General features: G+C 44.1%; 1 protein-coding gene across 10 annotated transcripts in view; it reads right to left on the bottom strand.

The window, feature by feature from the left end:
* LOC144784678 (metalloreductase STEAP4-like) overlaps positions 1–27,191 on the bottom strand; it is a 445,141-nt gene that overhangs the window by 230,160 nt on the left and 187,790 nt on the right. For all 10 annotated transcript variants that reach the window (XM_078663621.1, XM_078663627.1, XM_078663619.1 and 7 more), the window contains one exon: positions 14,254–14,711. In XM_078663621.1, the coding sequence (XP_078519747.1) occupies positions 14,254–14,709 (456 nt within the window). In that variant the 5' untranslated portion in view covers positions 14,710–14,711. The remainder of the gene's footprint in view (positions 1–14,253; positions 14,712–27,191) is intronic.

The following is a 27,191-nucleotide window of genomic DNA, read 5'->3' as shown; positions in this document are numbered from 1 at the left end:
GAGAGCTTTACTGAGGCACCCTGAAAGGTCTTTGAAGGATTTGAAGAAGGCCCAGGTAGAGTGATATACGGTAACACACCCAGCCCTTGCCTGACCCTAAGATGGCTGCCATGAACCACTGCTAAGTTCTACCTCGAGAAGACCCACCATTTCAGACTCCAAGAAGGACCTAGGCACACACTAGAGTCACCTCTCTACAAGCGCAACTGATCCCCACAACACGGAGAGGGATCCCCTGGAGATCTGAGTGGCCTGGGACTCCCAGGTGGTGGGCAGTGATCGCATCTATGCCACCTAAAATAGCCGTAATCAAAATGTCTAACTACTTCACACCGGAGGAGAAAAAAACAGGTGGGCGACCAGGAGAGTGTTAATGCATAACCAAATATGGGGATCAGCTAAGTGCACTCGGCGTACTTTGAATAATCAACTCACTACTCAATCACACAGCAGAGAATGCAGGAAATAAGTGAGCCTGAGTCTCCCCCACAAACTAAATTTTACATGAACTCCTAAGCGCAAAGATACTGATCAACAAGGTCGATGTCCGGTGGAGCTGCCTAGACAGCTATAGAGAAGATCGACTCTGGGCCACCCCCTTGGCCGTCACCTACCCAGCCGGACCTTGGACATAGTTCTCCTCGTCTCTACCCCTACCTCTGATCCCTTACCTCACCCCCCTTCCTCCCATGCCACATTTGTCTTGTATCATGTACCTTTGTAACATTGCTATTTGTTTGTCTTTTTTGAGTATGCATCACTATGCTCCAGTAACTGTTTGTAACCTTGTAACGTTTACCAAACTACCTACCCCCTACCCCTCCCCGCTCTACTCCTCTCCACTTTCCTGCTACTGGCCTCTGCCCTCATCTGTCCTGGCCCTAGTCCCCACCCTGTTTACCTGTGAATTTCCCGCGTCATTTGAGAGCTAGCTATTTTGTCTGATGCCCGATGGAGCTACCTGGTTTAGCTATAGGGGAAACAGGCGGGGATTCCCTCCTTGGACGTCACCTACCCAGTGGGTCTTTAGCCAGCCTTCCTTTTGTCTCTCCTGTCATCTCTTCCTGCTTCCTCCCTCTATTTATATCTCTACTTCTCTCCTCTCTCAATGTATTGAGACTGAACTATTTTGTCTGATGCCCGATGGAGCTACCTGGTTTAGCTATAGGGGAGATGGGCCGTGGACTCCCTCCTTGGTCGTCACCTACCCAGTCGGCCTTTAGACAGATTTAATTTCGTCTCTCCTTGTTGTCTCTTCCCCTATCATCCCTTTCTCACCTTCCCTGTCCCCTCACCTCTACACTCCATTTATTTTGCCCTCCATGTTCTTTAAATGTTTCCCATTGAGACCTAGCTATTTGGCCAAAGCCCGATGGAGCTACCTGATAGCTATAGAGGAGATGGGTTTTGGGACTTCCCCCTCGACTGTCACCTACCCAGCCGTTCTTTGGGCAGACTTTCCTTCGTCTTTCTGCTGTATCTCCCTCCCATCCTGTTTTTCTGCAAACCTCTTCCCTCGACGCTCGAGACCGAACTACTTTGTCTGATGCCCGATGGAGCTACCTGGTTTAGCTATAGGGGAGATGGACCGTGGATTCCCTCCTTGGTCGTCACCTACCCAGTCGGTCTTTAGACAGACTTCCTCTCGTCTCTACGGTTGTCTCTTCCCTTATCCTCACTTTCTCACCTCACCTACCCCCCACTTCTTTTCTCTCTCCTTTCTCGCCTCTCCTAATGTATTGCTGATTGTTTGATGTAATGTGTAATTGTTGATCTTTTTCTGTTATACTGTTAAGCCACATTGTTGCACTTCCTTTTGTCCCTCCTGTTGTCTCCTGCAGCATCCTCCCTCTATTTATGTCTCTCATTCTCCCCTCTCTCAATGTATTGAGACTGAACTTTTTTGTCTGATGCCCGATGGAGCTACCTGGTTTAGCTATAGGTGAGATGGGCCGTGGATTTCCTCTTTGGTCATCACCTACCCAGTCGGTCTTTAGACAGACTTCTTTTCATCTCTCTGTATAGTCTCTTCCCTTATCCTCCCTTTCTCACCTCCCCTGCCCCCTCTACTACTTTTCTCTCTCCTTTCTCTCCTCTCCTAATTGTATTGCCTATTTTTGGGGGATTTATTGTGTAATTGTTGAACTTTTTCTGTTACATTGTTGATTCTCATGTAAAGCGCTCTGATACCTCTGGGTCTAGCCAGCGCTCTATAAAACTCTTTAAATAAATATAAAATAAATAAAAAGCCAAGTGATGCATCTGTGTTGATCCCACGGCCAAGGTGATGCATCGATTTTGTACACGCAGTGGAGGTGATGCATTTGTTCTGAAGATGATGCGCCAGGCTGTGAGGCGTTAGTTTTGTAGATGATGTGCTGGGATTATCTACTCAGTCGAGGGGATGAGTCAATCTTCCCACACTGCAGTGACGGCAATGCATTGGTTCTAGTGCCTCGGTTCTTTAAGACGAAGAGCTGGTACCAACTGCATTGCGCCGATTCTGATCTTGCCACAAGGCTGATGCACCAGTTCTGCTACACACAGAATGGAGATATGTCAATTTCACTGGAGCAAGCACCTGGATCCACTTTCAATGGACCACACACCGGAGCAAGTGATGAGACTTTGAGATCCCTGAGTCTCAAGCAACAGGAGGTAAGTCAACAAGCCCTTGGACATCACTCTGCGTTCAAGGCAGAGTCCAGCTCTTCCCCAGCAGGGTCCGAAGGATGCAGACAGCTGGGCAACACAGCAGAAAAACAGTTCTTCCACATTAGCAGTCTGGCTGAGTGACAGTCCTTGTAGCAGCACAGCAGTCCATCTGACAGAGTTTCTTTGAAGGTCCAGAAGTATCTGATTTGGTGAGGTTCAGACACCCAGTACTTACACACAGTTGTGACTTGGAATTTGAATAAATAAAAATAAAAGACTTTGAATTTGGGATGACTTTAAAGAAGGCTCTTTGAAGTACACAGTGGTCTTTTCTTTCCAACCCTGGCTCCAGACCCCCTACACGGGGGTAATTAGCCATTTCGTAGAGAGGTGTGGCTCACTGGTTAGAGGTGGCAGACCTGTAAGCAGAGAACGGCCCGAGACCAGGGTTCAATTCCCGACGCGGCAGGGTCTTGGACCAGGGTCAACGGACTCGATAATTCTCGCCTCAGTGCCCACTCTAACCAGGGAACACACTCGGTAACTCTGGGCATTAAGCTTGCCTCATCTCTACAACGGCCCCCCACAGACACCGGGGTGATACCTGGTTTCACCCTGGAGATACCCAGAAAGTGACCATCTCACACAGAAAACCAGGACGGGTTCCCCAGCGGTCTACAGCGCCAGGACACTCGGGTAGAGTAACAGTGCGCTTTACAAGTATCCCAAATTTACAAATTTACAAATTTGTGTGGGGAAAGTGCACAACCTATTCAGGTGTGTCAGCTCCTCCCTCCCATCCTGCCCAAGATGCACCATCAAGATGCAAATGGGCACTCAGACCCACCTAACCTTTCTTTGTGTGTGGCTGTCTAGAGGGAACCCAGAAAGCCAAGCTGTCATCCACCCCGGATGAGTTTTGGAGACGGGCTACTGGCACACAGTGCTTTAAGACCAAAGAAATGCCCCCTTACTAAAAGCAACATTTCTAAAATAGTAATGTCAAATCCAACTTTACCAGTAAAGATATGTTGTCTGTACCATTCCAAAGATATAAAACATGACAGTCACTCCTTTCTAATCAGGAATTATAGCTTAAAAGTGTAATAAGGAACTCCCAACATTAGCGTATGAGAGGTGTAAGTCTCACAGTAGTTAAAAATTAGTGTAGGTGTTTTTAACTACCAGGCCAGACAAAACTTAAAAGTACATGTCCTACCTTTTACTTACGCAGCATCCTGCCCTATGGCTGCCTGGGGCATAGCTTAGGGGTCACTAATGTGTAATAAAAGGGGATTTTAAAGCTTGGCAAAGGGTGTTAAATGCCAAGTTGAAATGGCAGTAGAACTGTACACACAGGCTTTGCAGGGGCAGGCCTGAGACATGTTTAAAGGGTTACTTGTATGCATGGCACAATCAGTGCTGCAGGGTCACGAGTAGCATTTAATTTACAGTCCCTCCACACAGGTAGTGCACTCTACTAGGGACTTACAGATACATTAAATATCCCAATTGTGAATATACCAAGTGTAACCATGTTGAAGGGAGAAGCACATGCACTTTGCACTTGTAAACAGTAGTAAAGTGGCTCAGAGTCCTAAGGCCAACAAAAAGATTCAGCAAGAAGAAGAGGTGCACGGACAAAATGTTTGGGTAAAGACTACCTAAGGCTGACAGGGTTAACAGAGGCAGTTTGAATTTTCCACATAAATGTTCAGGAAGAGAGCCTGAGGAGTATTCACTGAAGTTAGATGGGAAGAAATTATAATACAAGGATTATTTAATTCTCACAGTGAAAACGTGATATACAATTGGTAGTACATGGTAGGGCATTAACAGTGGAATCAAAGTGATGTTTAATTTCAATATGGATGATTAAAAGTTTCAAAAGAACCCATACAGATTTGTTTTCATGAGCTCTCAGAGAATCGTTTAAAATGCGTCCTACACCATGATTAGACAGAGGGTGAACGTAACTTTTTTTAAGGACGGAAAATAAGCTAAACCAAGTAGACCAAAACAGGTTTGTCTGCTTAAATGTTTAAACAAAAGTTGAATTATCCACACCCACTTAAGGATTGGATACATGATTCTTAATTTATAGCAGTGCAATATATTTGCATTGATATGTTTTCCCAATTTAGGAGAGAAAATAACATTCTTTGTGTTTAAAAAATAATAGGCAAAGATTTCAGAAATAGGTTGTTGTTTGAATCAAAGAGTACAGGTTGATTTAGCTTCAGGTGACTGGAAGGGAAAATCCTTCTCCTGTTTTCCCCTCACAGCACCAATGGCTAAAATGGAAAAGGGTCTGAATGGCATGAGCTGGTAACTCATATTTATACCTGCTGGCACTTAAATGCAACAACAAAAAGATGGCACTGTTACATATGTATTGTATGTCATTGTGTTCTTCTATTGTATCAATGGTCCACCCCACACCCTAACTTCAGCAGTGCCTGTGTCCCTCCATCGAAGGATTGATTAGGAAAATGCTACTTACCAGTATGCATCTGTTCTTGGCATGTAGGGCTGCAGAACCTCACACTATAGCATTAGATCACCATCTGGTGGTGGGCCCGGATGATTACACTTTGTTGTTGTCTTGGAAGAGTCTTTGTCTGTTGGGTGACTCCTCCCTTAGATTGTAGTGCGCATGGGCATCGACTCCATCCTCAGATTATTTTCGCCAGTGGGCAAATGATGGAGTTTGTATGAATACAGGTAAAGATGTGCATGTGTTGTGTATCTAAATAAGATAATACTGCAAACAGATACAGGTAGCCGGGGAGGCGGGTCGGCGTGTGTGGTTCTGCAGCCCTACATGCCAAGAACAGATGCATACTGGTAAGAAGCATTTTCCGTTCGAGGCATATGGGCTGCAGACCACACACTATAGCATAGATTACACAGCAGTTTCTCCCTTAGCGGCGACCACCCGTATCTGTTGCAGTAGTTTGAAATAATGTTTTGAGTACAGCCTGGCCCACACTTGCTTGTTGTTTTGCTTGCACATCTACACAGTAGTGTTTTGTAAATATGAGCAGAGTAGACCATGTAGCTGCTTTACAGATGTCATCTAATGGTATGTTTCTTAGAAATGCAATAGATGCTCCTAATTTGCGAGTAGAATGAACTCTAGGAGGAATGGATAGAGTGCGTTTTGCCTTTTGGTAACACATTTGTATGCACTTAACAATCCATCTTGCAATGCCTGATTTAGAAATAGGATTGTCTTTATGTGCAGGTGAAAAGTACACAAACAGTTGTTTAGTTTTACAAAATGGTTTTGTCCTATCAATGTAGTATAGAAGTGCTCTTTTTACATCTAATGTATGTAGAGCTCTTTCTGCAACCGTTTGCGGTTGGGGAAAAAACACTGGCAACTCAACAGATTGGTTGAGGTGAAATGGTGAAATGACCCTTGGGAGAAACTTTGGATTTGTCTTAAGAACCAGTTTATTGTGATGAAGTTGTATAAATGGTTCCTGAATTGTTAATGCCTGAATCTCACTTACCCTCCTCAGTGAGGTAATTGCTACTAGAAAGGCCACTTTCCATGTAAGGAACTCTAATTCACCCTTATGTAATGGTTTAAAAGGGGGACCCATAAGTCTGGTGAGAACAATATTTAAATTCCATACTGGCGAAGGTGGAATTCTGGGAGGAATTATTCTCTTGAGTCCTTCCATAAATGCTTTGATTGCAGGTACTCTAAACAATGACAAATGTTGTCTGTTTTGAAGATATGCTGCTAAAGCAGCAAGATGTAACCTGATTGAATAGTATGCTAGATTAGATCTTTGCAGATGTAATAGATAGCAAATGATGTTTTGTATGGAAACATCTATTGGGTTGATATTATTTGTGCAATACACCGCAAACCTCTTCCACTTTGCTGCATAGCATGCTCTAGTGGTAGGATGTCTTGCTTCTTTAATCACATTCATGCAGTCAGTGGGTAAATTTAGATATCAGAATTCTAAGACCTCAGGAGCCAGATCGCTAGATTGAGCTGCATTGGGTCTGGATGCATTATCTCTCCATGGTTCTGTGTTAACAGATGTGGTGAGATTTTTAATTTGTGATGTGGTACTACTGAGTGATCTAGCAGTGTGGTGTACCACGGTTGCCTTGCCCACGTTGGTGCTATGAGAATCAATGTGAGAGAATGTTGCTGCAGCTTGCGTACCACTTATGGAATTAGTGGGACAGGTGACAAAGCGTACGCAAATTTGTTCGACCAGTTCATCCATACCCTATTGCCTTTGGGTAATGGGTGTGGGTATCTGGCGGCGAAGCTTGGGCATTTTGAGTTTTGATGTGTGGCAAACAGATCTATGTCTGGTTGACCTCACATTTGAAAGAATGGCAGAAGAACTTGAGGATGAAGTTCCCATTCGTGTATCTGTTGTCTTTGACGACTTAATAGTTCTGCCACTTGATTGTGAACTCCTGGTAGATGTTCTGCTAGCCCACCTCCATATGCTCTGCGCCAGCTGGGAGAGCTGTAGGGAGTGTGTTCCTCCTTGCTTTTGAATGTAGTACATAGCTGTCATATTGTCCGTCCGGATTAGTACAGCTTTGTTTGACAGGTAATGTTGAAACGATTTTAGAGCTAGAAAAATCGCCATTAACTCCAGATGATTTATGTGGAGTCGTTTTTGTTTCCTTGTCCATATACCTTGTACTGTGTGTTTCTGTAAATGCGCTCCCCATCCTGTGAGGGATGCGTCTGTAGTTAGTATTATTTGTGGAACAGGCTCTATAAACGGCCGGCCCTTGGAAAGGTTTTTGGTGTTCCACCATTGCAGAGAGCGAAATGTCCGGTCGTCTACCACCACCAGATCTGTTATTTGTTGCTGAGCCTGATTCCATTGTTTTGTTAAGCATTCTTGTATGGGGCGCATCTGTAGTCTTGCGTATGGTACTATGAAAATGCAAGATGCCATCATTCCTATTAGTTGCATGAACACTCGAGCTTGTAGCGAGTAATGTGGCTAGAATTTCTTGATGAGATTGTGCATATTTTGAATCCTTGTTGAATTGGGATATGCTATTGCTTTGGAAGTATCTATTGTGGCACTTAGATACTGTTGAGAGAGGGATGGTTGGAGATGTGACTTCTTTTGATTTACTGTAAACCCTAATTTGTGCAGCAGACAGATCGTCTGGTGCGTGTGTCTCACACATCGGTTGTATGATTTTGATCTTATTACCCAGTCGTCCAGATATGGGAAGACATGGATGTTGTCCCTTCTTAAGTGTGCAGCTACCACTGCTGGACACTTTGTGAACACTTGAGGTGCTGTAGTTACTCCGAAGGGGAGTACTTTGAATTGGTAGTGTTTGCCTTCTAGTACAAACCGTAAGTATTTTCTGTGGGATTGGTGAATGGGAATGTGGAAGTAGGCGTCCTTGAGATCTAGAGTGGCAAGGAAGTCCCCTTTTTTAGGCGCCCCTATATGAAAAGAAGGTCTATGGGTTTGCGTTTGTAAGGCTCCCATTGATTTTGACGTATCTGTATCTTTTTTCATCTTTTCTAGTGCAGTATCCACTGCTGGGCCGAAAAGATGCTGTTGGTCAAATGGTTGGTTTTGAATACTGGCTTTTACTTCTGGTTTAAAACCAGAGATGCGTAACCATGCATGTCTGCGCATCAGTACCCCTGTATTTATTGATCTAGATGCTGTGTCTGCAGTGTCTAGTGCGCATCTTATGGAGGTATTCGATATAATCTTGCCCTCTTGTATTAGGTCAGAGGCCCTAGTTTTATATTGCCCTGGCAAGTGTTGCATGAGTGACTCTAACTCATCATAATGAGCTCTGTCATATCTTGCTAACAGAGCTTGAGTGTTAGCAATCCTCCATATATTTGGCGCTTGTGAAATTGTGCGTTTTTCTGAAGCTTCCAGAAACGTAGACTCTTTATGCGGTGTGGAGCATCCCCTGTTGTCTGCGAGTTAGCTCTCTTTCTCGCATTTGATACTACCATTGAGTCTAGTGGCAACTGACCTTTAATATATGCTGGGTCAGTTGGAGCCGCCTTATACTTTTTCTCTAGCCTAGGGTTAATTACTCTGGCTCTAACAGGATCTTTAAATATTTCTGGTGCGTGTCTCACCACTCCATTAAGAATTGGTAAAGCGGTAGTGGTTTTCTACAAAGATTTGAGAAGAAAGAAGTAGCCTACTGGTACTGGGCGCTTATCAATGAGGGACAAGAGGATTTCACCTTACCAAACGAGATATGGGGGAAGGCGCTGCCGTCGCAGGATGTCGCAGCATTATGGCAAGTATCTGTGGCTGCATGTGGGGATGTGATTAAATCCGCACCCTTGAAAAAAAACTTCTTATTCACTCTGCATAGAGATTATTGGACACCCAAAATGCTATCGAAAATCAAAAAAAGGGAGAATAAGGAGTTGGCCCAAATGCAGTGAAGAGAGAGTGGATGACATCCATATGTTTTGGTAGTGCCCGCACCTCCGATCCTACTGGGATAATGTAGGTAAGATCCTCTCTGAGGTCCTCAAACAAGAAATTCAGGTGAGCGCCCATTTGATTCTTTTTGGGGTGAAACTAGAGTATACGGGGGTTTGTATCCTTAATAAAAGGCTTAGAAATTTACTATTTATGATGGTGTTAGTAGCTAGATGGGAAATTCGTATAAAATGGGTTAATCCCCCCCCCACAGTAGAAGAGTAGTTAGATTCACTTATTAGAAAAAATAAACAATGTGTCCATTAGAAAGTCTTCTTCTATTGGATCTGTACGTAAGTCCACCCCATGAAAAGTGGCAGCTCTGTGAATGAGCTGTGTGAACCCAATGGTGTCATCAGGAGGAGATGGCCTAGGCGGGTATGCCTCGTCTTGTGGTAGATCTGGTGCATCTGGTGAATTATAGTTTTCCCATGGGTCACCTGCCATATCATCCGGATCGTTAATTTCATCAATTTGATGTTTACTTTCTACCTCCTGTGAGTAGATATCACCATAGTCTTCATGTTGTGGTATGAAACTATGTGTACTGACTGGAGAATGTACAGGGGAGATGTACAGGGGAGATGTCTACTGTCTACTGTCATTTCTACTTCTGGAGAAGGAATTCTTATAGGGAAAGTCTGAACATTCTTTTTAAGAGGAACAGGTGGTGGTTTGGGATAGTCCATCTTCCTCTTTTCAGGCACTGTGTATATATGTCCAGTCTTTGGATGAATTTTAAGAGTTTTTTGCCTTACATCAGGCTGAAAAATATCTTCTGCTGGTAAATCCGCTGACTTATCTATTTTGGGGCCGCTAGTCTTGGACTTAACAATCTCAATTGTCTTTGGAACAGGTCTTATTTTCAGTTCCGAAGGCCTTTCTGGTCTTTTTTTTGTATCTGTACTTTTCGGATCCGAAGCCTTTGTTCCCGTTTATCTCGATTCATCTGTCTTTGCAGCCGAAACATGTTTAGATAACTGAACTGTTTTCGGGTCCGCTTTTTTAGGAACCGGAGTAGTCTTCAACTCGGAAACTCTGGAAACTTCTCTCGAGGCCGAACTTGGTTTCGGCTCGCCCACTTTCGGTATCGATGGATGTTTCGGTGCCGGTGTTGACTTTGGCTTTAGTACCTTCTGCTTTTCGGGACCGACAGACTGACTCGAGCCCGAGTCCACTGGAGGCTTTTTAATACTCTTCGCTGCCGAGTCTGAAGGCGGGGCGTCGGAAGGTTTTGGTCGGTGTGCACCTGGACCCGAAGGCAGAGGTGGAACCGAAGCCTGTCCTGATATGGGGGGTGAACAGGGTCGACGTTCTTACTCACGACCTGTCGACCAGCTGGAAGAAGATCGTCATCTTCGGATCGAATTTCGTCTCCGGAAGCTGAATCCTCTGCTTATGACGCGACATCTTCTTGCTGTTCTTCGGCGTCTATTTCGATCAGCGCCTCGTCGATGATGAGGTCTTGTGTCGACGATGATGAATGCTCCATAGCTCTTGGACCGGGATGAAACGCAGGCCTCACAATCTCAACTCTCGTGCTCTGGAGACAAGCACAGGTTGCAAACTTCATGAAGGTCAGTGTGGGGAAATTTGTGTCCACTAAGGGCACTTCTTCAAGGGTGTTCTTTCCATGAGCCAAAGGCCCAATGGCGCAGTTGGGCCCAACGGCCCAGACGAACGCAGGAATCGAGGAGTGTCTCCTTTCTTCGACGTAACCGGAATCAGTGTCGAAGACGATGTTGATGATGTAGATTGATTTATTGGTTCGAAAAGAGATCGGTAACGGGATTGAATGATGAACACATCCGAGCCCGATGGCGGACAAAAACAATCTGAGGATGGATTCGATGTCCATGCGCACTACGATCTAAGGGAGGAGTCACCCGACAGACAAAGACTCTTCCAGGACAACAACAAAGTGTAATCATCCGGGCCCAGCACCAGATGGTGATCTAATGCTATAGTGTGTGTTCTGCAGCCCATATGCCTTGAACCCCCTATTCTCGTTGTATTGTGTTTTCTATCTTCCCCTCGTAACTTTGATTCTCCAACCCTCTGAAACTAGCAGACATACATCTTTGCTTGCTTTTGCAACACCCCCTGCACTCTAGTTAATACAGCCACTGTCCTCTGCACAGCTCCCTGTACAGCATCATGCTAAATCCTAACACCACTCTCCTCCTTCTCCTTTACTTATCAATATCCTAAGCCTCTAGTATTCATGATCACTCTCGCTCTCTTATGCACCAACAGACTACCATTAACATTCACGATGTCCACTTTACACACCTTGACATCTTAATGTCTAAGTGTCTGAGAAAGCCATCCCTGTGCAATTTCACGACAATACCCACTGACCATGCCACAAAGATTTTATAAAATTAATGCCAGTCCCATCAACACCTTAGTCTTGTCTTGCTTAGGGAAAACTCAGTCATATGCATAAAGCTAATAATACAATGGACTACTTAAAATCATCCTCCTCTTTTTATCCATCTCCAAAACTTTCATTGACAAACATGACATTGGGGCAATGACGCCACTCCAGGCACAAGATACCACTTTAATACATACTACCCTAGAACATTACCCATGGAAAATGTGTGTGAATCCTCTTGAATACATATCTCTCCTTCAGCACAATTCCTGGTCAGAAACTTGGCTATTATCTATGGAACACACTGGTATCACCATTACTGCCCAGTTTAGGCCCCAGAGTGTGTTCATTTATTACTGATCCAGCACCATAGATTATTTCATTGACGTTCTCAATGCCATTCTAAACTGTGCTCCTCAATTTGTACCCCTGAATTTTTTCTCTCTCAAGAGTTAAATCCAAAGAATCCTCTCTGCACCTCCACTACCCATGTCGAACCTCAAAGCCTATTACTTAACTTCTGATTTTAGCATCAAATGTTTACTGTTGAATTCACATTCCATGTCTGTAGTAACCTTAGCTGAATGTTTCTTCTTAATGAACCTTGAATTTGTAATCGTATCCTGTGAATGTCACCATGAGTTTGTGACTTGTTTATCTTGGAACTGCTCTGTTAAGGTGTGCATGGCATTTTGATCTCACAGAGTTGCTGCAGATTATACTTCAACTTTATTTGTGATTCACAGCAATGCCCTATTCAGTGGTACATCTCCCACCTCACACATCAGGTCTTCCCTACTAAAAGCAGTGCCAGGCCCTCTACTGTGACTTCACAATGTAAATTCCTATTCTCCACTCTCCAAACAAAATGTACCTCTTTCACTACTTTTACCTCCATGTTGTCAAACTACTGTCCAAATCTTCTAGAGGTCCTTCATGTCTCATTTTGCTTTCCAACATATCCTTCCTATCTGAAGCCTACACTGTCTGTTTTCACATCAAAAGTTGCTCACTGACTCATCCCTATCCAATGACCAACCAGAAGCCAAATCCTTTCTTTGCAAAAATCAAAGAAGGACCTGTGTTCTAAAGACTCACTGTAGGAAATTGGGTTATTGGTTGAGGGGAGACGTAAGCCCCGCTGAGGCAACAACCACAATCGTTGTCAGGATGTACCACAAAAGTCGCTAAATTAACCTGTTCTTAACCCTTTGATAGCTTGGCACAAAACTAGTTACACCTAACTTAGAAGCAGTGTATTACGTATTTATGCAGCACACACACTGTAATAAAGTGAAAACACAACACAAGAGAAATTCCAAACCAATTGAGAAAAATTGTCTTATGTTCACATGAGACCAGGGAAAAACCACACGTTCAGTCTGACTATGATGGAGCGCAGTTTGCGCTAAGGGACCACATTAGTCCAGCTAAGGAATTACATTCTCAAGTCTCAAACCAATTTAGAAAAGTAGAGTACATTTTAATGAAGAAAATGATACCAGAATGACAAAAATCCAATCGGTGGAACTTAAGATATGGAATGTAAAAGTTTGTTGTGAAAATGGTCCCAAGAAGCAGAACATGCCCCTTGCGGATATCTGGTTGTGCTAGACCAGGGGAAGTCACACATTCAGGGTGACTGTGAGTAAGTACAGGTCGGAGAAAGGACCAAGTTAGTCCAGCTGAAGAGTTAACTTCTGAAGACCGGCACTAAGAGTTTGCATTGGAGGATACCGCTAGGAGGAGGCAGGTCAATTGTCACAGATCCTATTGTCACTGGAGTTTCACATTGGCGGTGGTCACGGGCGGTCTTTTCTGTAGCCTGAAGTGCAGGACTTGCCTTGCTGGTCATCGAGTATGGTTGCTATCAGCCTGAAGAGTGGTCTCACTGGAGCTTTGCATTGGTAGTTGTCACTGGCAGAAGATTTTGACAGCAACAGTCCTGTTCATGTTCATATAGAGCGCAAACTTCAGGATCTTCACATTTTCTTACAGGAGGTGATCTCATTGACGCTAGATAGGGGTCTAGGACCTTGGGGGCACCTCTTGGGGATCAGGACTCCTTGTGGGTCGAATCTGAATCGTAATTCAAGACTGACTTCAAGTCCAGTGGTGCCTCGATCTCCAGTTAGTTTGAGCTTTAAAACTACCCACATATAAAGGTGCTATTTCCAATTATATTGAACTAAAGCTGATGCTGCAATCTTCGCAGAGACTGTTAGATTTAAGAGTTTCCACTGTGTCAATCCAAGGATTGAAGAAGAACATCTTTAAAAATGATATATTGTAGTTTGAACAGATGTTAAAACTTCTGGAGGATAACATTTTTGGACAACAGTTCTTTAAAAGTGAGTGGGTCTAATGTATCTCAGCTTTTGTATGAGAGTAATTGGTTTGGAATGTAATTAATTAACATGATTTGTATTAAACCAAAACAAATATTTACAAAAGTAAAACCTGTTTGCATTACTTGCGGATTGCTGGGATTTCTCCTCCCAGAATAAAAAAAAGTGCACGAATGTAATGTCAAGTACACGAAATGTCACCAAAATGTACATTACAGAGCATTGACACGATATCTAAACAGGAACACTGGCTGAACACAAATTAGGGCTACAATCTATTTATGATGATTCTGAGTTTAGGAAGTAACCCTCACTGTTTCAAACATTTTAAATGTAGGTTAGAGTTAGACCTATATTTTACTAGTATAAGCAGTAAGAACTGCATTACCTGCTTGCTTGCATCCAAGGTGCCTGATTGCAAAGCCCATGCTGATACTGTATTAAATGCTTTTATAACCTTTGCACCTGGCACCAATTGAGCAAGGTATTCCGCATTGGTTTCTGGGTACTGGTTCCATTTGAGGTTGTTGCTCACATCTACGAGAACCTTTTCTTCCAGGACGTCTGTTAAATCATTTAGAAATGAATAATGTTCTCTATGAACAGCGAGGAAGACAATGGGTGACCTTTTCGCAGCTTCTCTGTGGGTCAGCACCTCGGCTCCTTTGGGAAGCAGGCCGGATGCCTGGGGGGCTCGACTCCCAAACACAACAGCATAGCCACACTGCAGCATTTTAAATGCCAGAGATCTCCCAAAATCCCCCGTTCCGAAAATGCACACGGTGTCACATTTTCCTGAAGGCACTTTGCAGAGTGGGATTAGATTTGATGAATGCGTCTCCATATCTGAAATAAAAGAACAGAATGATGTATTTGATTTCTTGTAAAACAGATAACATTCACCAGGCAGCCCAAGATTCATTAATTTCATTCTTGATGCTAATTATTATTGGAATAATTTGAATTCAGTGACGAGAAGCAGCATATTAAACTATTTCCTAACATATACAGCAATATAAAGTCCGGGAAACCAATCAATAAAGAACAACTTTTTATAAAATAATAATCAGTTGTAGTTTAATGCCTTGCACATAGTTACTATCATGCTTAAATACAATGCAGTTGTCAGGGATGATCCTACACACGCCAGAGACATGAGAAGTAGAGTAAAGGAACTATTCTATGAGAAACCTCGTATATGGCATAACTCACACCACACCAGTAACACGTTGAATTTTTTAAACATTTTATCTCAGCCAGATTTTCAACAGGTAGGCATACAACTGTGCTATCGCTGGACCTCTGTTTTACCAATTCTTTTTCACGCTGGAAGCAAGCTGTTCTTTGGCTTTCCCATAATCACAAAAGCAGCTTGTTCTTGAAAAACTGTCTCAGTCATCGCAGTGAGCTAGGCAACTAGTGTCACTGTGAATTAGCCCACGTTTGTGTTCCTCACACAATTGTGCAGCTCCTGATGACTCTGATGTATGGGAACAACTTTACGTTCTGATACAATCATTGAAAATCCCTGAATCGAGAGAAGCCACCACTTCCTTCATTTTAGTAACTAGTATCCAGGCAGGTCTCCACTGTCATATGCCCTCCGACAGGATCTCTAGCACTTGCTGCCTCCACAACATCAGTTTTCTGTAGGTGCTATATATAAGAAACCCCTGCCATCTGTTAGTCACTCTTAGCATCTGCTGGTTATCTCTTATACTTGGGGTCATCCTTGGTATAAGGTGGGAAACACATGTATAAGGCCCATATTCCTTATTTCTGGTGGCCACATTTGGCATATGGTGAACATATCTAGAGACTTGTGGGCAACTCTGACATGTACTGGCCACCCCTGTTAATGCTGCCATTTGTTAGCCACCACTGATATTTGGCTGACTTTCAAGGCATTGGGTGAACATTCATGGACATTCAAGATTTTTGGTTACCACCTATCAGAAATTAGGTAACTGATTTGTGAGGTAGTGACCCCTACAAACTTACTCAAAACAATTGAGTTAGGTCAAAACAAAATTCACAGAAAATCTATGCTCGACTCCTGGCAGCAGTGAGATAAGCAGTAGGCAGTTCCCAGAGAAGTGTGTGTTAGGTTCAAGCAGTGTTGACAACTTTCAAGTAAAGAAACAACACAATACATTTTCAAAACCAATTTAGAAAAATTGACAACAAATAATGATCACGAGACATCAAGATCATTTAAATAAAAGGAACAATGGAAGCATGAGGTTTCATATTTTTAAGGCAAATAGCACCTCAAATTATTTGGTTTTCATGTTTGCCTAGACAAGCCTCAACACCTTGTCCAGGTCCTCCAGAGGTGGGAAAAATTACTAACACCCATTACTCTGCAGTGTGTTTAATGTTCTTTCTGGTTGGTATAGAGGTCCCAGGGCGGGGTTCTAACCAACAGGTCTCTTTCAAGCCAGGCCTACTATAGGAATCAGTCCTCTATGTTCAACAGTACTCTCTTGCAGTGAGGAGTCCTTTAGCTTTTTTCGATACTTGAAGCAGACAAACAGGTGGCCAACCATTTGTACCTTAGAGAACAGTTCCAGTCCCTGGGAGCTTGCGGAAATACTTCAGTCCATGTGTGAGCTCTCTTCTTCCAGTAGGAGTCAGGAATCTTCTTTCAAGAGGGTCTTATTCATGTTGGGTCTTCCCAGGTCCAAGTATTTTTTATGGAGGAGGTGGTTAAGGTACCACGTTTTTCCTGGACACTACCCAGTATTTGGAGATTTATTTGCCACCCAATCCTAAATATTTTCTTGAGAGTTTCCCTCTTCTTTTTCAACACTACCTCTTTGCCTTACTGTAAAATTACCCAGGAGACCCAGTTTCACAATGCCACCATTCTGCCACCAGGAAAGCCTGTCTTCAGCTGTGCTCCTTGGCCACTCTCCAATTTAGTTGTGCTCTGGACCCACCTGATAGAGTCCAAACTGGTGCTCTGCCCCACTGTAACTGGAGTTTGACTGTTAAGGAAGGTTCTGCGAATGAATAGGAGAATCTCTCCTTGGCATCTCCATGTCCAGACAGGTAGTGCTAATGCTATCATTTATTGTACTAACTGCTCCTGCCCACTCGTATATAGCTAATAGCTAATTCCTTCTAAGTAGCCAGCAGTTAAAACCACTCTGGCCGGCAATTGTTTCCTGAGCCAGGCCATTAACTCTGTCATGTAATGATATGTATTTAAGCTCTAGAGGTTTAGTGAGTTGCATGATTGGCTTTAAGCCGGGGTGTGCAAATTCTGCTCTGCATAATTATAGGAAATGCAAATATGCAATTGGTGCTATATGTTGGTGCAAATTGTGTTGCACGAGGACACATTTTGCGCAACAAAAGCAAAAAAAAACAACAAAGCTGCAAATGGCAGCCACTCATGTTCTGGTTGTTGGTGTTGTTCCTGTTTGCTCACGCTAAACTTGTGTTACAAACTGTGCATAACTAAGCGATGTGGCCTAATTGTGGGAATTTCCAGTAACAAGCACAACACGTAACTAATGAAATTATGTGAGATTACACCAGTGTAATAGAAATCTTGCCATGGCCTAGTTTTAAAAACTGTTTTTCGCTCAGGCAGCCTAAAGTAAAAAAAAAAAAATTACCTTTACCTTCAAGTTATAAAAAATCTGATTTTAACATTAAATCAGGTCTGTACAATTCAATTGGATATAGCTTTGAAGGACTTTGCTACCATTTTCCTAAGGGGAGTTATAGAATTAAGGGCCAGATGTACAACAGTTTTTGCATGTGCATACGGGTTTGCGAACCCGATTGCGAATGCAAAAACAGCATGGGATATGTACAAACCCTATTTTGCGAGTCGCACTTCTTTGCAACTCGCAAAATAGGGTTTTGCTACTCGCTATTAGGAAGGGGCGTTCCCTTCCTAATAGTGTGCGCAACCCTATGTACAGATGTTTCGTGTCCGCAATTGCGGGTGCAAACCACCCTCTTTAAGAGGGGGAAGATATTTTTTAAGGCCAGGCAGTTGTCCCAGGGACCACTGCCTGCCCTTAAAAATTAAACAAAAACGATTAATTTTTTTTTTTAAATGCTGCATTTGAAAAAAACAACTGGTTTATTAGAAAGCAGTCCCAGACATGGTGGTCTGATGAGCACAGCAGGCCACCATACCTGGGAGGGCTTGCCATTCCCAATGGGGTCGCAAATTGCTAGAGGCTCATTAACATTCATGAGCCTCTCTATTTGCGACCCGATTGGAAATCGCTAGGTGTGTTACACACTGTTGAATGTCCTAAATAGCGCCTCGCAAATTGCGAGTCGCAAAAGATTTGCGAGGTGCTATTTTGGCCGTCATGTTTTAATCACAACTATGCATATCCTATGGCACAGGTAGCTGGACTTACAGCGATTAATAGCTTCGGACCCTTAACCACTATGAGGCAACACGTTTTAAATGTACAGTGTTCCACCTTTGTTTCATTTACTACGCACACAGCCTCATGGGCTTACAAAGCACACTCGGCGTTCCTAGTGAGAATTCCTAGGATAAACAGAGTGAGAATGGGCGGTCGTGCCTTTAGCTTCACAGCCGCCACAATGTGGAACACTCTACCTCTGACGCTGAGGAGCAGACAAGATCTGGTCTCTTTTAAAAGGGATCTCAAAACATATCTTTTTCCAAGAGTAGTCTAAAGCATACACCGGATGGTTGAACTGATCTCAGCGCCAGGATACCCTCTGGGTGACAGCCGCGCTTAACAAGCATTAAATACATACATACATACATACTTTAGGTCTGATTTACGAACACATAAAACTAGGCTTTCGTATGTGGCAAATGCACTTTTCTTTGTCATGTGTAACCACAGTGCCTTTAAACTGCAGTCAGCCAGAGCACAATGGTGTTCATGGCAGACGTGTTTGTTATGGATGTGGTTGGTGCAAATAAACACTGCGGCACACAAATGCTATTTATTTTCCAATCCAAAGGTGCATTTTCTGCCCCACCTATTGAGGTGTTACAGGAAAATTAAACTGACATATTGGGTGAAACCAATTTTACCAATACTTTTTAGGGCCAAAGCAAACCTACTGCGCACAGAGTCCATGTGGGTGCCTTAATAATATCTCTGTGTTATAAAAATTCCAACACTCATGCTCATGATCATGCCTTAATGCGTACTATCATATTTTTAAACTAGCTGAAAGACCACTTAGTATTCATGCACAATTACACACACTTTAAATGTACTGCAGCTATACAATTTAGTTGCTTATAATTGCACATTAATTGTACTGTGTAGTACACTGTAGCCTCGTTTTGAGGTTGGCACAAACATGCCCGGACTTTAGAAAATAGTGGTGCCACCTCCTGTTAGTGCTTCTTGTATCAAGTGCTCAAGGTCTTCTCACATTTCTTCCCACAAGAAGATCCTGGTGCCTTCTCATTAGTAGCTATCAATTAGTTTAATTCTCTGTCATGTGTTTCTAATCTGCCATTCTTGTATTGAAAAGAAATGTGTAAATACAGCAGACAAAGGTATGCATTTTGGCATTACATACTCCATCTGATTAAGTGTGAAGCTCAGAGCTGCTGAAGTGGCAATTGTCTTGCAATATTTCTGCTTGCTTACTCGCTATTTTGCATTAAATACATTAGACTATAGGCAATCCTGAGTGTTGGCTTTTTCTTTTACAGTCCTAAATCTGACAAAAATAGGGTCGAGAGAAAGGTTAAGAATCTGTGGAGGTCATGATGAAATTGCGAATTTGCAACATCACCCCGTCACATGGAGGCTTTCTAATAATCTTGTAGGCGTCTTTGACATCTGGAATCAACTCCTGGCATCAGCGTCTCAAGCTACCTCAGAATCGGGTGGACATCAGTGAATTATAGCAGCAGGTATCCTTAGAATATGAAAGGTATCAGAGGGAAGGGAAAGTGTAACATCTATATGTGTTCACGGATGGTAAGTCCATTTATCTGCACGAAGTAGGCTGCCTGTCTGCCCAAAATAGGTCTCTGTATACACTACCGATCCTGATCCTAAGCCATGAATGACTCCTTCCTAAACTACTTCTGCTCTATTCTGTGCAGATAGCCCCACACTCGCATCTTTTGCTCATGTACAGTTATTTATTTTTTTATTTTATTTTATTTAAAGAGTTTTATATAGCGCAAACCAGACCACAGAGGTATCAGAGCGCTTTACAGATGGGTAGTTACGAGGGTACAAGAAATAAGAACAGTAGCACAGACTTTACCAGAAAAGGATAAAATCGGTCATAACAGTCCAACATTTCAATAAAGGCAAGAGTAAGAAAGCAAATTACAGGGTGAGACTGATGGTGTAGCCAGAAATGTCTTCAACAGAAACCCCTTTGACTTTCTTAAGAAGGAAGCCGTAGTAAATAACACAATCAAACAGGACAAGAGCAAATCAGATAATAACAGGCTTAGCTGTTCACACGAAACAAGAGTAAGATAGCAAGTCCAGATAATCGCCTGCTCACCCCCAAACCTCATGTACAGCTTCACCATTCAGATCCTTCAATCTACTGGGGCACCTGCACTGGAACACTCTTTCAACTTCTTTAACGTCCTTCAAGATTGATCTCAAAGATCACTTCATGTTAACTATTGTCACCTAATCATTGATAGTACAACAGACACTGCAAATATCCTTATGAACATTATGTTTGTACTGTTTTGTCTACATTAATTATCCATCTCCCATCCACCCAATAACCTAGTTTAGAAGACTGCCAAACAAGAATGTACAAAGTTAAAAGCTAGTATATGGTTAAAAAAATATAATTTTCGAAAATGCCCCCCTTTCAGAAAATGCTTCGCTTTAACATCCTCTTGATCACTGAGTACATTCAATTGGATTATATTGCATATGTAAAAAATTGGGTTCCTTATTTACTGGGGTGTGAGCCCTGGTCAAGCTGCAACCACAATCCTTTTTAGGGTAAGGCAGAAGCAAACTTCAATTAACCCTGGTAGCTTGGCACGAAGCAATCAGGCTTAATTTAAAGGCAATGTGTAAAGTATTTTATGCAGCACTTGAAACAATAACGCAGTGAATATCCACCACTAAAGGAGCCCATAAACAAAGTTAGAACCATAGAGTAGTTTTTGATAAATAAAACAAGACCAGAACAGCAGGAATCCGATTAGTAGAACTGGATATATTGAACTGTAATATTTTTAGAGAAAATATCGCCAGAAGGCGTAAAGCACCAACTGTGGACATCTGGTCGTGCTGGACTGGGACAAAGTCACAAATTCAAGCAGGCTGTGATGGAGCATGGGCTGGCTTCGTGGAACCAATTAGGCCTGCTGAACAAAGTTCCTTAAATCCTGGTTTGCGCAGCGTTGTGAAGGTCCGCCTCAAAGATGTGTCATGAAGCCAAAGTGATGCATCAGTACCGAGATGCGGTGAGGCTAGGATACGATGCCCTGTTGCATAGACTCCGATGATCCAGTTGATGGGGCGTGCAATGCAAAGTCCTGAGTTGGGAACGCATTGTGTAGTTGGGGCGAGGTGTCAGTTCTTAGAAGCTGCGAGGCTGTGAATGGAGAGTGTGTTGTCAATGAGGCTGTTGTGAACAAGAGATTTTAGGGCCTGTGCTGAGGATGCATCGCACAGTGGTGGTTTCAGAGATGATGTGCGTTGTGGCAGCGATGCGAGTCTTGCAACCAACCCAATCCATGCAGCTGCAGAAACGCGCCAGTTCTGCTTGGGCTTGTGGAGCCGATGGGATTTATTGTTTTTGCTGGATCTACAGAGGCCGGCAAAGCACCTTAAGCCTACTTCCAAAAGGTCCAGAATTGAAGTGGCACCACTTGGCAGGGTAGATTCACAGATGGCATGGTACAGGTGCAGATGCAAAGGTTGTTGAAAGCCTGTTATGTCCCTGAGGCTTCAGATCAGGAGGCCAGCCAACTAGTTCTTGAATTCACTCTGGGTTTTGGGTTCAAGAGATGTAGTTCCAGTCCTTCCCACTGAGGAAAGTGGGCAGTCCAGCAGAGTGCAGTCCAGCAGAGTGACAGTCCTTCAGCAGCACAGCAGTCCTTCTTCCTGTCAGAGTATGTACAGATCCAAAAGTGTACTGAGATGGGAGTGTCTGAAGTTGAGTATTTATGCTCAAATGTCCCTCTGAAGTGGTGACAAAACTTCTAGCGATTTCCTTTTGAAGTCCCCGGGCATTCTGCTTTCCCTGTCTCTGCTCTGGATTAATGACAGGGGGTATGAAGCCCTTGGTTTGGAGGCAGAACACATCCTATTCAGGTGTAAGTGGGGTGGTACCCAGATCCTCCCTCCCATCCTGTCAGTGAGAGCCATCCAGGCACACCTAAGCTCCCTATTGTTTGTGACTGTCTCTGAGGAATACACAAAGCCCAACTGTCAGCTACACCAAGTCATTTGACCAGAGACAGGCTACTAAATGGATACAGCAGAAAAATGCCAACCTTCTAACTTTACCATTAGTTTGGATTTTAAATTGTGGTTCCAGGGACACCAAAGATGAATGGATCATATCTTCCCATTTAGAAATGACACTTATAAAATGTAATAAGGCATCTCCAATGTTATCGTATGGAAGAAATAGACCTTGAAGAAGTGAAAAATTAATTAAACTAAGAGTTTTTCACTACCAGGGCATGCAAAACTTTAAAGTTTATATTCTGTTTTTTAAATACATTGCACTTTGTCCTCTGGTTTGTCCATACGACGCAGAACCCCAGAGACAGCGGATCGATGCAACTTTCATCAGGTAGTATTCGCAACAGGCCATTAAAGAAGTACTGTTGACAGTTGACCTACATACTACCCTTCAGGATATCCTTCCTCCTGATTTTACAAAGAAAGGGCTAAAGAAGAGGCACTGTTTTTAAACCAACATACGTCCTATACTATCGTAAGAAATAGAGACCGCAAGGCAACCACTTAAGACATGTGTGGCCTAGAAACAGATCAACAATAAGGGTCTTTTCCAAATTGAAGTGGATCACGCATCTAAAGTGGGATAATATAATAAGTCGTATAAGTTTAAACAGGCTAGACAACTGGCAGCAACATACTACCCATATCTCGACTAGAAACCATCGTTTGGATTACAAACAGAGTACTCACTATAAGAAGTGATCCTCATCAAGAATCCAGGAGCAATTACATATACCCCCTGATTGTGACAGCTTACCATTGGTCTTGATAAAAGTGATAACTATAAGGAGAAACCACCGAAACGCGTCGACGCACAGAGTGGTATAATTCAAGTCTCCAACACCAGAGTTGATATGCTGATGTCATAGCAATACAATATTGCTGTTATTACAACGGAGCCAGAATATACAAACTGTATTCAACAATTGCATGTTGTACCTGTTTTGTCTTTTCTTCTCAATTGTGCAGGTCGCAATTGTGTGTATTGTTTTAACCGTGTTTTAAGACTAGGGATCTAGACTAGTGAAATTTACTCCCATGTTTTTAAGTTATTCAAAATAAATGAATTTTTAACTACCCATATGTTTCTATTGTATGTACTTATGACATTGTGAGGCTTGGTATCGTAACCTTCACTTAGCATTGTCTCAAGGGAAACTTCCCATCTTTTGGTTGTATAACCCCATTTCCCTTGGTTCTTCAAGGGGTACCTCTCGACTTCCTTCATTGTCCAGGGCCTACCCTGGAAGTGACTTACATGTACTAAAAAGGAAAGTGTGGGTTATTAGAAATGGGATCCCTGGCTGGCCAGGGCTTGCGCCAAAGTCAGTCAGAGACCACCACTTCCATGTCCGGGCAAGGGAGTTACACGCCAAGATAACCCCTGCTCACCCCCTTGGTAACGTAGCACGAGCAGTAAAGCTAAACTTGGAGGCAATGTGAGTTAAGTGTTTGCGCACGCACCCCAGCAACAACACCCAAGGCCCATCACAAAGGAAACTCCACACAAGGTTATATGTAAAAATAGCCTTTGTATTATACCAAAACACATTAGATAAAAACACACACTTTACAATGTGCCAACAGGCACGGGCAGAATTTACAGGGGATATGTACAAGACAGGGCCACCTGGACCACTGTCAGGAATAGTCACTTTTAGAACTAGCACTTAGAACATAGGATATAAACTCACTATAGCACAAATTAGAAAATGTAGCACACAACCAGTAATCACTGGTAACAGGTAAGTACCACCTACGCAACCCTAACCACCTTAGGAAAACGTCACGCAGGGAACCAGGACCTCACTAGCAACACCTGTACTAGGAGAAAAACAACCACCTAAGTATCACAATACCTGTAGGGGTATAAGCACATTACACATGATACATCACAACACATTCAGAGGTGTAGGGAAGGAAAACACATGATGTATAACCAACACATTCAGAGGTGTAAGAACAAGGCACATGACGCATAAACAACACATTCAGAGGTGCAGCAAAAGAACAATTGCGCCAAACTCACATAAGTCACCACCTGTGACTGTCCCTAGGCCAACTGGCCTTGTGGGGGCTAGGACACCCTGTGTCCCAAAGTCAGGGGCAGGCTGTAGGCAGCCAAGAAGAAATGCACCAAGCCTACACGTGGCAGCTGCCCACTAAGTGCTGGGCAGCTGAATCCAATGGGCAAGTAAGGTGGGAGCCTCGCAGGTTCTGGCCAGGAACACTTGTGGCCCTGTGAGCCTAATGGGCTCGAGCAACCTGCTGCCAACTGTGGGGGGAGCAGCCCGCTGCCAGCTGGGGCCGCTCTACCTCCCTAAATGCACCCTAGAATGTTGGAGTCCCTCGTGGAGTCCCTCCTGGGGGGACTCGAAATAAACAAATGTGCCCCGAGCCTCTCGGGCTCTAAAGAATTCAATGCCCCCGTCGTAGGATTCCCCCACTGGGGACTCGGAACTCGCAATTGTCCGTGAGCCTAGTGGGCTCCAAGTAAACAAAATGCAGGTACCCATTTAGCCGGGGGGGGGAGCGGGCACCGGCAATGTGCCTCGACGCCCCCCTCTGTACCAAACAACACCGGGCTCCACTCACCAGATGTCTGGGGGACGTCTCCTCCGGTCTGTCTCCTCTGGGGCGGCACCACTCTTCCCGGTGTGGGGCTGACGGAGGTCTCCTGCGCAGCCCGGTCCGTTACGCGCCAGGTAAGCTGCAGGCAGGCGGGGCTCTTTTTACACAGGAGAGCCCCCGCTGGTGCTGATCTCTGGCCTGGTCCGCTCCTGAGACCGGAGCTGCTCAGTGCTCCCGCCTGGGGGAAGCAGAAATGGAGCCCGCGAGGCTCTTCTTTGTCCCAGCCGGCCCCGCCCACCGTCAGGCGCGGGCGCCGGCTCCTCTCTCCCTCTCTTCTTGCGCTGCAAGGCGGGGTGGCACCCGTGTGGGCACGAGAATTGGCACAAGTGCGGCGTGGGCAGCCGCGATGAACGGAAAGCGCTCCCCAGCGCTTTGTGGAAATTAAAAGCGCTCCCAAGCCCTAGTGACACGATAAAGCGCTCCCAGGCGCTTGTGGCATATAGAAGCGCTCCCAGGCGCTTAGCAGATAATTACTTACAACAAGGGGTGGTGAGGGACAGAGTCTCTGAATTAAGCAGAATACTCTCACCCAGCCAAAAGATCAGGGCTAGATCCAACACCGTTTTTTAGCTCATTGCACCATCCCAGTTTCAGAACCTGGCTGTATGCAAATTAGTCTGTTCCTGTCCCAGTGCATGATGGGAACAGGGCAAACCAAACTGCAAAAGCCAATTCTTACACTGGGAAGGAAACAAGCTTCTGGGGACCGGTTTCTGGCATTACAGCCGTCTTCGGCCCGGCTTGCTTGAATCCTGATGGTGCAATGAGCAAGGGACTCATGTCTGAGTATACCCTTCCACGCTTAGGGTGGACAAAAATATTTACAACAAGGGGTGGTGAGGGACAGAGTCTCTGAATTAAGCAGAATACTCTCACCCAGTCAAAAGATCAGGGCTAGATCCAACACCGTTTTTTAGCTCATTGCACCATCCCAGTTTCGGAACCTGGCTGTATGCAAATTAGTCTGTTCCTGTCCCAGTGCATGATGGGAACAGGGCAAACCAAACTACAAAAGCCAATTCTTACACTGGGAAGGAAACAAGCTTCCGGGGACCGGTTTCTGGCATTACAGCCGTCTTCGGCCCGGCTTGCTTGAATCCTGATGGTGCAATGAGCAAGGGACTTATGTCTGAGTATACCCTTCCACGCTTAGGGTGGACAAAAATATTTACAACAAGGGGTGGTGAGGGACAGAGTCTCTGAATTAAGCAGAATACTCTCACCCAGTCAAAAGATCAGGGCTAGATCCAACACCGTTTTTTAGCTCATTGCACCATCCCAGTTTCAGAACCTGGCTGTATGCAAATTAGTCTGTTCCTGTCCCAGTGCATGATGGGAACAGGGCAAACCAAACTACAAAAGCCAATTCTTACACTGGGAAGGAAACAAGCTTCCGGGGACCGGTTTCTGGCATTACAGCCGTCTTCGGCCCGGCTTGCTTGAATCCTGATGGTGCAATGAGCAAGGGACTCATGTCTGAGTATACCCTTCCACGCTTAGGGTGGACAACAATATTTACAACAAGGGGTGGTGAGGGACAGAGTCTCTGAATTAAGCAGAATACTCTCACCCAGTCAAAAGATCAGGGCTAGATCCAATACCGTTTTTTAGCTCATTGCACCATCCCAGTTTCAGAACCTGGCTGAATGCAAATTAGTCTGTTCCTGTCCCAGTGCATGATGGGAACAGGGCAAACCAAACTACAAAAGCCAATTCTTACACTGGGAAGGAAACAAGCTTCCGGGGACCGGTTTCTGGCATTACAGCCGTCTTCGGCCCGGCTTGCTTGAATCCTGATGGTGCAATGAGCAAGGGACTCATGTCTGAGTATACCCTTCCACGCTTAGGGTGGACAACAATATTTACAACAAGGGGTGGTGAGGGACAGAGTCTCTGAATTAAGCAGAATACTCTCACCCAGTCAAAAGATCAGGGCTAGATCCAACACCGTTTTTTAGCTCATTGCACCATCCCAGTTTCAGAACCTGGCTGTATGCAAATTAGTCTGTTCCTGTCCCAGTGCATGATGGGAACAGGGCAAACCAAACTACAAAAGCCAATTCTTACACTGGGAAGGAAACAAGCTTCCTGGGACCGGTTTCTGGCATTACAGCCGTCTTCGGCCCGGCTTGCTTGAATCCTGATGGTGCAATGAGCAAGGGACTCATGTCTGAGTATACCCTTCCACGCTTAGGGTGGACAAAAATATTTACAACAAGGGGTGGTGAGGGACAGAGTCTCTGAATTAAGCAGA

This window comes from Lissotriton helveticus, chromosome 10 (genome assembly GCF_964261635.1).
Source record: "Lissotriton helveticus chromosome 10, aLisHel1.1, whole genome shotgun sequence".
Taxonomy (NCBI): domain Eukaryota; kingdom Metazoa; phylum Chordata; class Amphibia; order Caudata; family Salamandridae; genus Lissotriton; species Lissotriton helveticus.
This window is presented reverse-complemented; position numbering and strand designations above follow the sequence as displayed.